Source organism: Gallinula chloropus (assembly GCF_964237585.1).
Source record: "Gallinula chloropus genome assembly, chromosome: 5".
Taxonomy (NCBI): domain Eukaryota; kingdom Metazoa; phylum Chordata; class Aves; order Gruiformes; family Rallidae; genus Gallinula; species Gallinula chloropus.
In genome coordinates this window covers 34522727-34536354 of record NC_140090.1, presented here as the reverse complement: position 1 = coordinate 34536354, position 13628 = coordinate 34522727, and the positions used below count along the sequence as shown (strand labels likewise).

The window sequence follows — 13628 nt, the reverse complement described above, 5'->3', positions numbered from 1 at the left end:
AGGAGTCACAGCTCAGCGAAGATCAAGAAACGAAGTCTCTAAGGGTTGCAAAGTGAGCAGGATTGATGCAGAAGGAAACCTCCAGCCCACCAAAAAATTAGCCCAAACTTACTGACTCCAAAGTGGCCAAATAACCCACTTTGATCCCAAAAATAACTCAGTTGTGCACATGGCTAAGTAACTTTCATGAGCCCAACCACTGCTGTGATGAAACTTGCCTGCCTGAAGGCACACACCAGCCCCGCTGCCCAGTATGAAAGCACATCAGCTTCCCCTAAGCTCTTGCTCTGAAAAACAGACATGAGCATTTTGGGATGAGCTTTTGAATCTGACCTCACCACCAGTTCTATGGTGCCCCACTGGGACAGATGACATGCGCCAGCAAGATTTACAAGACTACAGAAAAAACCCGTGGCTAAAATTGCTGTTTATCTGAAGAGTTTTCTGTACACAGAGACAAAGTTCTCTCAGGTTTCACAGCTCTCAAAACCCCGCACTAACACAGCCAGCGTTAGCTTTAACAGGGATCTCTGCAGACCCACCTCATCTGTGCATTCAGGAGTCATTACTCCAGCAAATCAAGGATCTGGGGACCCTGAGAAGAGGTGAGCAGAAGAGCAGGCGCTACTGAACTAGGACATGAAGCAGCTAAGGACAATTCTCTGTGAGAGTCATTATCCTTATTTCACATGCGAAGATATTAGAAGGAAGAATGAGAGCATGACATCCATCCCACATTTAACTTTGGTAACACTACTGCAAGAACACAACTGTCAGATTGGTAGCAGGCTGGGTAATAAACCTCCAGAGCTGTCAGTTTAGCTCCAGAGTGAGAAGACAACCACAAATACTGGGTAATGCCTTCCTCTCTTTCCCAAGAGAGGGACACTTCGGGGGACAGACTGTTGGGACAGAGAAGCAGCATGGGATTTAGGAGACACCTGCTTGCGATATTGATTTTGAGGGGGACAGGAGGACTGTTCCTCTCTGTAATCAAGGAAATATTCAGCAAGTAGTAGGAAAAGGCCTTAATAAGAAGATAAAAAAATACAAGTTTCTTCAGCTACTGCTTTGGAAAGCAGGTGAGACTAGCTCTGAGTTCACAGTGCTGCCCAAACCAGGGCTATGTACGCCAGGAGATATCGAATGGCAAACCCAGCTGCTCTTATGACACTCACACCCCGCGAGCACAGCTCACTGCAACAATCATCAGCAGAGCGTCCCTGCTCAAAACAAAACAGGTAACCAACTGCAAATAATATTCTTGATTCTTTGCTGGGATTTAGTTCTGGTTCTGTGATGTTGCTTCACGTTGTGATTGCTTGGTTTCACGCCAGGCTTCACGAAAAGACTTTTTTTGCGATCTTTGAGTCAAAACCAATGGAAGCACAAGATGGATCTTTCCTTGTATCTGTCAGGTATAGCAGGGAAAATGCCAAAAGTGGTTTTCAACTGTGTAACTTTACAAAAGATGTGTTTTATAGTTAATTCCTCTTGAGCACCGTCCCCTCCCTCTCTCTCATCTCACTCAAACACCAGCTGGCACGTACTATTCAAATTCTTACGTTTGGAATAGAACATCTAGCACTTCCCTTGATCTTCACGATGATTTATCCCTCCGTGTGCATATACTCCAACAAAGAAACCCAAAGAGGTAAAAAGAACACACGACCTTCTCCTCCACGGTACTTGCCCACTTCCAGAAGTCAGCGATCGGCTGCCACAGAGGTGCCAAGCAGCTGAAGTTCAAGAATGGATATACAGCCCCTCAGCTATTCTTCCGTGCCTGTCCCTGTTTCTGCTCCTAGCCCAGCTTCACTGTGAACTGGACAGTTGCTGTGGGATAAAAGCTGGTGCATGGACAGTTAGTTAAGACCAGAGTTGTCGTTATTTCTCCTAAGTTTGCTCAGAGTTGTTTGTAGATCCATCGACAAGTATAGGTGAAGCGTGGTAAGCAATTTTAATTACGTATTTACGCATATTTAACATTTAAATGTATTCAGAATACTTTCAGCATTAAACCATTATTACTTTTGGGAGTATGGGGAGAGAAACCTTTAAATAAACACTGCTACATGGCAAGAAGAGGAGCTTTTAAGAGCTAAAACTTGTAGACTGGCATTTAGTGTAAGCTCGTAAAAAGAACAACTGCTAATACTTACAGAAACCCCACTGAAACAGTTGTAAGTTGGAGAGAGAAGCCGTATGAAAGGAGTTACAGATTTACAGCTAAGGGTGCCATCAAATACTAAAGGTCCTCAGACACAAGGCTGCCCGTTCCTAGTATGACAGCTCTTCTAGCTATGTGGCACAATGACAATAAATTTAACAAGGGTGCAGAAAAACGTTACTGAAATTATATAGATTAGTGTTATATTATATTGTAATATATTACATATATGAAATTATATAGAACCAGTATTTATGCAGGTTTATAAACAGTGCTCCGGACAGGCAAGTTAAAGTATAAAATAAGTTTATTTCAATTATATACAGCTCAGTACATTTTGATACACATCTTGAAATTTTGCTGAACTCCATTAACTTTTTAACACCAACACAAACACAACTTTCCATTACTTCACCCACCCAGCCATTCCCAGCTCCCCAACCAGCATTCCCTTGTGACGTTCCTTACTTAAACCAACTTTAAATTAATTTTTAATAATGCAGAACATGCTCTTCCTGCAAAGCACTAGCAAAGATGCAAGAAATAACACACCAAAGGAGTCAAAGTGTCTGATTTGTGCCAGCGATTCAAGGCAATCCAGCTTTTTCAAAAAGGCACGGGGGCTAGTTTACAGAACAACAGTTGTCTTTGGTCTGACATCCAACAAGAATTAAGACATGCCAAGTTTTTGTTCCAGAAAGGAAGAGGTAAGAATTTTTCAGAGATAAATACATTCTTTCAGAGTCATAGTTTGCAAAAAAAAAAAAACCCAAAACAATGCAGTAAGGAAATGCAAATTTAAATAAAATACTTCTTGGAAAAATAGAGACTTTATATCTTCATAGGTAGACAGTGCTTGATAGCAAGTTACAGTGTGCATTGACACTTTCTTTGGAAAACAAACAAACAAACCATGTGAGATGGTGCAAAAGGCCTATGGTGGTGCAAAGTGCCCAGGCAAAGTAAACATGTACATAGTTACCCCTTTCAGCAAACCCAGTGCTGTATATTGCGCTGATTGTTGTTCCAAAGTGCTCAGCCTAAGCAGATTCAGTGCTCTAACCCGATTTTGGAATAGGGCCGTATTAGAAACACACAAAGTGGAATGAGAGTAGTTTTTTTCTTTTTTTCTTTGCAAAAACAATTAATTGGTTCCTAGGCTTTAATCATTCAGAAAGAAGTTCCAATGTCAGATCAGTGTGGCTGATCTTACTGAGTTCCTTCATGAAGTGTGTTAACATACTTCCCGTAAGTACACACACGTGTGTGCACATGCACAAGAGTTCACAAAGGTCCAACACATTTAAGTACATTCAAGACATTTATTATCTAGGCTAGGAAAAAAAAGAAAGAATTTCCTATAGAAACTCCTCAGCAGCAGTTACCAAAGCCAAGAGTACTTTTTTCATTGCAAGATGAGTAGCAGATCCGTGAAGTTTGCTCTTTTGGTGATAAATTTGAAACCCTGAGACACAGCAAAACCAAACCCGCGCAGCGTTTCTTGCGGCTAAGGAGGAGGGCCAGGAACTTACTTGCACCGCTGCCACTTCCATAACATTGTGTTGTGATGAGGGTTAAATGATAAAGAAAAAACCGTAAGAGCATTCCTAAGGTCTGATGTGTTGTGCAAAGTGCATGCTTCCGTGCTGGGACTGATCAGATGGCATGTCAATTCGCATAGCCTCGAGAGTCTGAGCTTAGGATATGGTACAGTCATCTCTGGATCTACCCTTACTCTTTCTGCCACCCTGCAAATCCTCCTTGCTTTCATCCCTGCTACCACCACCGCTTTCCAAATCCTGTTCCAAAAAATTTTCATCGGGTGTTTTTTCTACTTCATTAGAATCTGATTCTTTGTTTTCACCTTCCATCCCATCAGTCTTCTCATCGGCTTTCTGTGATGCTTCCCCTTGCAAGCATCCTGTTTCTTCAGGCTCATCTCCTTTTTTACACTGCAAGCTGTCATCTTCAGTCGAGGCACCTTCGGTTTCTATTTTGTCTGTTCTTTCTTTGGCTTCTTCTGTTTGGGTGTTTTTTCCGACAGCACCATTTGCTCCATCACCCTCTTCTTTCTGCATACCAGCTTTCTCTCCATCACATTTTTCATCAGTTCCTAGTATCTGTTTTGACTCTTCATCAAAATCAAATGCATCACCATCATCTTCCAGTCTTTCCTCTGTTTGACCCTCTGATGTCACTTCCTCACTAACATTTTCATCCTGCTCAGCTTTCTGTGCCAGGGAAACACTTGCACCTTCCTCAGAAGCAAACCCAGCACCACAGTGGTCTGCAAGCTCTAACTCTTGCTCCTTTTCTATCAGTGTTTCTTGATCAACTTTGCTTTCAGTAGTTACCCTGATGTCTACAGTTGTCTCCTCTTCAGATTCACCCTCCCCTTGTTTAACTACATTCTGCACTTCACCTTCTAAAGGAAGGTTTTCCTCTACCACTGTATCACCCGTTGTTTCTTCACTACACTGAACTGTTTGAACTTCTACCTCTGTCCTTAAATCTTCTACCCTTTCTGTCTGCATTTCCTTTCCTTTCCCAGACTCATCTCCCACTTCCAATTCTGACTCCTTGATTTTGTCATCTAAAAGACCTGGGTCTAAACTGGTTTCCTGAGTTGTCACCTCTTTCGCAATGGCTGCGTCTGGCTCTGCCTGCTGCAGCACATTTCCTTTCTCCTCAGCAGTACAGCCTACAGCCTCCACAGCTGCCTCATCTTGCTTGCCTGTTTCTGCAGAATCTGAACACATTTCCAGCTCCTCCATGAAGGTTTCCTTCTGTTCATCCTCCTCAGCCGTATCACTTTCAAGTTCAATTTTATCGTGTGCATTTTGTTTCTCTGTTGAGGCTGAAGGATTGTCCTCTGAAGAAACTGTCTGGATGTGTGCTTGATCTCTACCGTCTTCCCCTTTACTTGGATCTGCTGGGACACCACTTTCACACAGCTCCCTCCCCTCCAGACCCACAGACTCTGTCTCCCTTGTCTCCCCCTGACCCATGTTCCCAACCTCATTTTCTTCTTCTGCTCTATCACCTCCTGTTCTATCACTGCTCCCATCAGTGCAGTCTTTGCTTTCAACCAGCTCTTCTTTCAAGACATCTGAAACCTTGTTTGCAGCATTTCCTTCTGAGCACTGGAGTCTCTCAGTGTGACTCTCCACATCTGCCTCCTCACTAAGCAAGCCTGCTCCTGTCACCTCTGCCAGTGCTGCCTGTTTAGAAACCAACTCGCAGCTCTCGCTTGTCACGTCGGCTTCCTGATCTGTGTCATTATCGCTCAGGCCTTGGCTGGTTTTAATATCCTCTTGTCCTCCCTGTTTGCCTCCAGCTTCTTCCAGTTCATACTCTGTACCCAAGACATCAGGCACTTCCACAGGAGTCTCCAACATCTGAGAGCCCACCTCCGAGTTCTCATCTGTCCTCGTGTTTACCTCATGGTCTTCAGCCTCTGTACTAGCAGGCTGCTGGGCTGCTGTGCCCACGGCCTGGCTCTCCTTTCTAATATCATCTGTGTCACTACCATCACTGGAAGAAGCGCTCCCCAATACGTGTTCTGTAAGGCTCTGAATTTGTTCTGAAAACCTACTGTCTGGTGACATCGCTGTTGACAGGGCATCACATTCTTCAACCGTTTTTTCTGCCTCTGCATTTTCATCAGCGTGCAATGTCTGTACTTCCTGCTCCTCTGACTCCTCTGTGTGTTCCTCACGCTCAGTATTCTGCAAGACTGCTCTTTTCCCCATATCCTCCAAAATCTCATTTTTCATGTCCACTCCATTGGCTTTGCCTAAAAGACCATTGAGAAAGTTGAAGGCACCACACCGCGGCGCTCACCTCCCCACTCAAAACCCGAAGAGAGAAGGAATCAAAGAACAGGTTAAGAAAAGATCAGCTTTTGCCAATTACGTGAGGCAAAGCAGCGATTGAATTAGTAAGGCTCCGGGGGCTTCTGATCAGTGAAATTCACCACCACCCTCTCAAAGCAGGAAGTGTCTGGTGCTGGCTTGTGTCTTTGTAAAGGATTTATGCTCTTGCCTGTGCGAACAGCAGCTTGTAAGGATGAGAACAACTGTTCCAAGCGGTGTGATTTAACAGTAGATGACTCTTCCCTTGTCAGTGTTACCTACCGCTTTAACCCCTCAACACTCTCTGCATGCAAGAGATGTGATGCCATTACAATGATGTAATCAAGGATTACTCGTAATATTTTACTCCTAAGTACCCTAACAGGTATTGTCAGTGTACGAGACAAACACTGAACCTAAAATCTGACTGGCAAGCACACGGTTCAGCCATTTAATGCCAACACCGACCAAAGCTGCGGCACGCTTGGTGCCCCTTACAGCCACTTCATCCACCCGAAGGGACGGGGACTTCTGTGGGCTTTTGGGGGTCTGTATCACGTTTTCCTTCAACTTGTATTTAGAAGCAACGGTTATACAACAACAGTGGGTTTGGTTTCAGCAGTTAGCTTTTGGGTCTATGGCGTACCTATTTCCAAAAAAACCCAAAACAACCCCCCCCAACAGAATAGAAAGGTAGAAAGCATGTTGCATTTAAAAATACACCCTTACCTTGGCTTTGGTGTTCCTTACTGTTTCCACACGACAAACTGAGTGAGGAAAAAGCAGCTGACAGCTAAAAAACAAGCTGGCTTGCATTTGAGACCACTGGCTGCCCGTTGCTATTTACTAGTATGTTCATTTAGAACAAAACCAGAGAGGAAAAAAATTATCTTCTTATTTTCTTTCCTTTCACTAGTGTAACAGTTCTGAGGGGCCACTCACCCCGACTGTGTAGGAAGAAAGTTTTTGCCAACCAGATTTCTCCTCCCTAACACTACCCAGACCAGAGTTACCTCCTGAATTTAACAGGGTGAATCCTGTTGTAGCAAAGTAAAAACCTTCTATCATAGAATCGCAGAGGTTGGAAAATTCAAGTGATAATATGACCTTCTCAACAATGCTAGATGCCAGGAACCACTAATTCGTATGTGTGTGTGTGAGAGCAGTGCCCAGAACTGCAGGTACATAAAGGAACTGACAGTCAAGCTCTTTATAGGAAACTAAAATGCCTTGGGTGTTGGGTTTCTTTTTTTCCCCTGACACTTTAAGTGCTGAAAAACACTGAACAACAGGTAGGATTGTCCTGGGATGATTTTCAAATTCAGGGTTTACATTTTTAAATTTTCAAATTCAGGGTTTGCCCCTGTACTGGGCATTGGTGAGGCCGCACCTCAAGTGCTGTGTCCAGTTCTGGGCCCCTCACGATAAGGAGGACATCGAGGTCCTGAAGTGTGTCCAGAGAAGGGCAACCAGGCTGGGGAAGGGGCTAGAGGGCAAATCATATGGAGAGTGTCTGAGGGAGCTGCGGGTGTTCAGCCTGGAGAAGAGGAGGCTGAGGGGAGACCTTATCAACGCCTACAGTTACCTAATAGGAGGGTGCAGAGAGGTGGGCGATGGTCTCTTCAGCCAGCGGAGATGAAATGGGTCAAGGGGAAATAGCCTCAAGCTGTGCCAGGGCAGGGTCAGATTGGATGTTAGGAAAAAGTTCTTCCCTGATATAGTTGTCAGGGCCTGGCACAGGCTGCCCAGGGAGGGGGTTGGGTCCCCACCCCTGGGTGTGTTTAACAGACGGGTAGATGAGGTGCTTAGACATATGGTTTAGCATAGGACAGGAATGGTTGGACTCCATGATCTTAAAGGTCTTTTCCAACCTGGTCATTCTGTGTGATTCTGTGAATAGCAATCTAAATGACAACTCCTTATCTGTAGTGTGGTATTTGTATTCTCAGCCCTTGTCGCCTTGAATGAAGTCTGTCTTTGCAGGAAACTGCACAATGTACTTGAAGGGATAATCAATATTAAGCAGGAAAATGCATAGGAAGTGATTTGACAAGTAGCATGCTGCGTGATGTGTTAATTGTCCCACCAACAAACGCCCAAACTCCAAGCAAAGATGAATGAGTGGACAGACAGACAGAAGGACGTGAAAGGATAATACAAGCACTTACCTAGTGCTGCCCCATCCCCTCCTGCCTTTAATGCCTGAGCATTTTTGGAAGAATCCAAGTGGCCTTCGTTCTCAGGAAGGTCTGATGTCTCCCCGTTGGTGGCTATGTCGGAGTCTGGGATTATTCCGTGTTTCTGTGGAGAAGGAGAAGCACTGCTTTAGAGCCTGCTGTTCAGAAAGGGGGGGCAGTTCAGGTGGTCCTGTCCTTGACATTCTGAACAACAGTTGCTTCGATCGTTCCATTAAAAACAGATGGAAGTCAGAAAAGAGCACTGCAGTTCTCAGGTCTGCTGTTATGAGGGAAAGCATGTGATCCCAGCTTTCTGCCTTAAACATAAGTTCTGCTGTGTAACACGCTCCTCGAATAAGCATCTCCTACAAAAGCAAGTACTTAGTTCTATAATATTCTCCCCACAATGTTAGGAAGAAAGACTTTATATAGAAGATTCCTGACATGGCAACGCGAAGATAGAGTGCTTCCTACTAAGCTAGGTTCATTTTTTTCCTGGAAAAAAAAAACCCAAAACACACAGGAGAAGGAAGTCAGCAGTTGAATAGAAATTTCTTTTATTCCTCTCGCATACCTTCAGTTGCTCCTTCAGCAAAACCACTTCATCTCTAAGGTCATCCCGCTCACTCCTTATGGAATCAAAGAAATCTTTCTGCCTCTCTAATGCCTGAGTTCCCAACACAGAGGGCGAGGAGATGTGGAGAAAGGAAAGGAGACAAGTAAAGACCATGAGAAGCAAGTGTACACGAGAATGAGGAGATTTAAGATATTCAGAGGTTCATGGAAGTGGCATGTATGGAAAAGGTAAAAGTTTACAGATCAAAGGACCGAGTTTACATACACACAGATAACCTTCAAATCCAAGAAACACACAGCTCATTCAAGAACCAGCAATTCTCAAAGGCATTCAGAGCCCAATCTGTCATGAGGGATCTTTCAGCTGAGGATCCCCTTCTCGTTCCTAGCCGCTAGACAAATTAATTCACAGCCACGCTACTGTGAAACGCACGCTGAAGACAAGGTGCCATTCCCACATGTTAACAGAGTGGCATGAAAGCAGGCCCACTGGATTTTAAGTCTCTTTATTCCATGGGTTGCTGTAACGGGTGCAGCACATGTCAATTACTTTGAAAGCTGCCCATAAGTCATCTTTAGACTGGGGTGTACCACGTGCCAATGCTGTTTTGCTACTGACCCCTGGTATCTCTACATAAATAGAGAAATAAACCAATAACAGAGAATCAGAACATTTTAAATTCCCCATTACTAGTAGTTACTGGACATTGCAGGCACAGGCAAGTTGCCAGATTTCTTTCTCCTCCTATATTCACAGAGTCTTCCAGTACTCCTTGCTGGAAAAGAAAGGCACGCTTATCTTTGAGAGTGGGTTTCCACTTGGCTTTGCTGGGGGGACCGGTGGCAGGAAGGGATCAGAAGCAAGGCAGAGTTAGAGGCTTTCACGCCAATAACTATAAATAGCTCTATTGCTTCTGTACCGCACTCTGCTTTCTGCTCAGTCCGCAGATCAAATCTGAACAAGCAAAAATGGAATTGCTGATGGAATTGCATTATAAATAGCACTTCCCTTCTCAGTATGGGAAATACAGCTGGTGCCCCAAAGCAAGTGAATCGCCCTAGCTTTTGAAATCAGACCAACTGCTACGGTTCTTTCTTGGATTTTGTGATACCAGCCAAAGACCAAATCTGCTATTTGCTACTTCACTGGCAATACAGCAAGACAGCACAGCAAGCAAAGTCACTAGGCAGGGTTTAATTCAGGAGGCTTTGCAATAGCAGGATCAGCTGGAGAACGACAGCGCCACTCTGAACACATTTCAGGAGCTGACAGTCCTACCCCTATTTTTTTGTCTTTCCACTCTATTGTCTCCTGAAGATCAGAAATTTCCCTGACATAGCTCTGCTGTTTCTGCTGCAGCTGCTGGATTTCCTGAGAGACAGGAGCAAAACAAGACAGAAAGCAGGTAACAGGTTAACAAAGAAGGTTAAGATTGCAGCGATGTCAAAGAATGAAAAAAGTCAGGTGCTAAAGTAAGAGAGTATCTACATGCACAGTTTCTGACATCCCAACTAAGCTTACACTCCTGAGGACAATCCCGAAGTGACTTAAAACAAGTCAGACAGTTCCACCAGTTCCCTCTGCACCCCCACAGACAGCTGTCCAGGACACAGCTCATTTCTTACTACAGACACGGCAAAAACAACGTCCAGTTTCAGGTAATACTTGAGAAAGTGCTATTTCTACCCCTCTGCTCTGAACCTGTTTGGCCTGAAATACTAGTATTTCTTCAGGGGAGAAACTCAAGTCAGGAATAGAATTCCCTGTGCCTTCTACACTCCTACTGCTAAGTGGGAACATACTAACCAAAGCAGCCATTAAAAAATCCCAATAAAAGAATTACTTACTGCGAGCATTTCTTCTCTCTGCTTCAAAGCCTCTTTGATTTCCATGAACTGAAACTGCAATATGCTATGAGCGTGCTTCTCCCGCTCAAATTCCTGCAAAGAATGAAATATTCAGGCCATTTTTATTGATCAAAATTAGCATCCCATGGGAACAAAAATTAGAATAGGGCCACCCGCAAAGCAAATGCTTACTGCCATGCAATTCTTGAATATTCCTCTAATCACAGTCCCTCAAGGGTACAATTTTTATCTTATTTGCCCTTCTCCCAAGAAACTCTTATTCCCTCAAATACAGAAGTGACAAGGCAGCATTCAGCCAGCTTTGCAAGTTGAGCAGCGAACAGCTTCTACGCCCAAGTCCTACAGCCCTCGCAGAGGAATGGCAGGGATTTAACCCTCTCTTTCCACATAGCTGTGTACTGTCAGTGACTAGGCACTGTGGACTTGAAACAGAAAACAAAACCAACATGACAACCACACATATGTTCCAGAAACCGTGTTTTCAGTACACTGCAGTGAGATGCTCTAATCTCAAGATCCATCTCTGAAATATCCAACTCAAGCCAGAGCTTTATTACTCAACACCGACTCTCCAGCTTTATGTAAAACTTAATTCCACTCTCAACCAAGTAGCTGCCTTGATTCTAGAAACCGCACAATTCTCTCATGCACCTTCTGAAGCTCTGTGTGTAAAAATACTCCCCAAGTCACTATGAACAAACCCTCTGAATTTAAGGACAGGATACAGAAGGACACGCAACAGCATCAGCACAGCCTTTCCTTACAAAACAGTTCCAGAAATCGCTTCCTGAGGCAGAAACTTTGGGAAGATTCCCATTCGTATGCTCACAACCACACAGCACGCTGCTACTCCACTTGCTTTAACAGGAACCCAACCAAGAACTTATTTAAAGTCTCTGACAGTAATTTGGCCTCTTCTCAAGGATGTCCTTGCCCCCCCTCCCCGTTTTCCCCTGTTAAAGACCACGCCGTAGCTCCGTACATACTTTACTTTTTTCTTCATATTGCCGCCTAGATTCTGCCAGCTGTTCTTCTAACTCTAAGAGCGCATCCTTCAGGGTATCTACTTGGTACATGAAATTGGTTTTTTCATTGTCAAGCTGGGCATTTGACACCATAGCTTTCTTGTATTTCTCTTCCACTTCAGCTAGAGAGTCCTGCAAAGAACAACCAAGGGACACTTTGCCAACCAAGACCTTCAACCAGAAAATTAAGTACTAAACCACAAGCATGCTGAGCACTCTTATGGAAACTAGTGCCAATCATGTGCCAGAGGCGCTTACCAGCTGTCCCAAGGTGAGGAGAAACTCCCCTGTGTTCCCACCAGAAGTCTCTACAAGCAAGGAACCTTACCTCACGACGGATCAAATGTTTCCTGTTCTCTGCTGCTTCAGCTTCTGCCTTCTCAGAGCTTTCTTCTTCCTCCCTCCTCCCCCTGCCCTGCACACTGGCAGCTTAAAGCAGCTGCTGAAGATGACAAGTCGGAATTTTTTTAAAGGTAAACTGGCCTTGATTTAAGATTGGTTTAGCTGATATCTTAGGTCTTAAATTAAGGCAGTTTGACAGACACTTCATAAAAATTTCAGGCATCCTTGCAGTGTGGGAATATACTGACCTGGGAATTAGAATTTGTCATAAAAAGGCTGCAGCTTTTGTGACCTGATGTATCATTTTTCATTAGGTTTCCTATGTCACATCCCCTCTTTACAAATTTACTCTGCAAGATGCAGTTCCCAGGGTCTCAAAAACCTCTCCTATCGATTTGACCCGGGTATAGGACACTGAGGTATCTATAACTATGGCAAAGAAAGCTCAGGATCATTCCTCACGTTGTGCAGTCAAACTTTTTGGTATTTGATTTTAATATGTAAATAAGACAAGAAAAGTTCTGTAAACAAAACAGTGCAAACAGGCAAACAAGGACACTCGTGTCAACACATTTTAGTTTACACATCAAGCAATTCCTCTCGGAACGTAAGTACTTCTAGTAAGTGCACCTAAAGCAGAGGTGGGTTTCATATACTCCCCTTTTCATTCACTCAGCAGAACTGGGGGGGAAGTAAGTGACAAAAAGAGGATGACAAATTTACATTCAGATCAGTTTAATTTACATTTCTATTGCCAAGTAAGAGAATTTGTCTTTAAGGATGTGAATTTGTACAGTTCCAAACACAAACTGTGTTTCAGTGCACTTTCCAGCCCAAGGATGAGAAATACAGGGGGAAAGCAGCCAGGGTTTGGACACGGCAGCAGGGTTAAACCCCAGAAGTTAGCTGGAAAGGAAGTATATGCAATAAGAAGTTGCTGCACCACTCCTTCAGCATGCTACGTTTTGTCTCCTTCGCATCAAGCAATGAGGCTTCAGCACAGGTCACCATGGAAGGCAATCGAGGGGACACTAAGTGAAAAATGACCTATGTTCTTAGCGCAGCGTGATCGTTTTACTACAGCTGCCCCACAGCGATGGGGTGGGGGGGAAAACCCAGGTATTGCTGAAGAGCTACTCTCTTTCCATTGAGAACTCGCTTCAGAAGGCAGCACCTCCCCCTGTCACAGCCCTGAACTGATGACAGAGTCAACAATTCATGCTGACGAACATCGCATTATATGCTGGGGCGGCTATTTATCTGTTTGCAAGAGACACAGCACGTGCTGCTGCTCACTGAGGAGGTGGCGGGACAGGGATGCACGAGTGAGCTGCTGCACCGAAACACGTTACGAGGATGGTCTGAGAGTGACCTCTTGTGATCTAAACATGGAACCAAAATGATCGTCACCACCTCATGTGCACAACTTTCTGAAGGCATACTATACAAAAGCATACAAGCTTTTGAACTCTTGGTTTTTCATAGCACTGCAGGACAGGAGTTTTAGGTGATCTTCCAGTATCATAAGGCTTCCTGGATTTAGGAATTTATAAAGAAACGCCTAATGATTTTCATTTGCTAGCAAAATGATTACATTCTCTACAGCAGAGACAAC

At 44.1% G+C, this 13628-nt stretch overlaps 1 protein-coding gene across 6 annotated transcripts in view; it reads right to left on the bottom strand.

Annotated features, from left to right (window-relative positions):
- Positions 1–13628, bottom strand: part of LRRFIP1 (LRR binding FLII interacting protein 1) — a 126077-nt gene that overhangs the window by 6937 nt on the left and 105512 nt on the right. For 5 of the 6 annotated variants that reach the window (XM_084265477.1, XM_084265479.1, XM_084265480.1 and 2 more), the window contains 6 exons: positions 11633–11803; positions 10626–10718; positions 10057–10149; positions 8776–8868; positions 8193–8325; positions 2478–5966 (listed from right to left, as the gene is read on the bottom strand). In XM_084265477.1, coding sequence (XP_084121603.1) covers positions 3868–5966; positions 8193–8325; positions 8776–8868; positions 10057–10149; positions 10626–10718; positions 11633–11803 — 2682 coding nt within the window. In that variant the 3' untranslated portion in view covers positions 2478–3867. Of the gene's footprint in view, positions 1–2477; positions 5967–8192; positions 8326–8775; positions 8869–10056; positions 10150–10625; positions 10719–11632; positions 11804–13628 lie in introns of those variants that run through there. The other variant, XM_084265482.1, reaches the window with a different exon arrangement.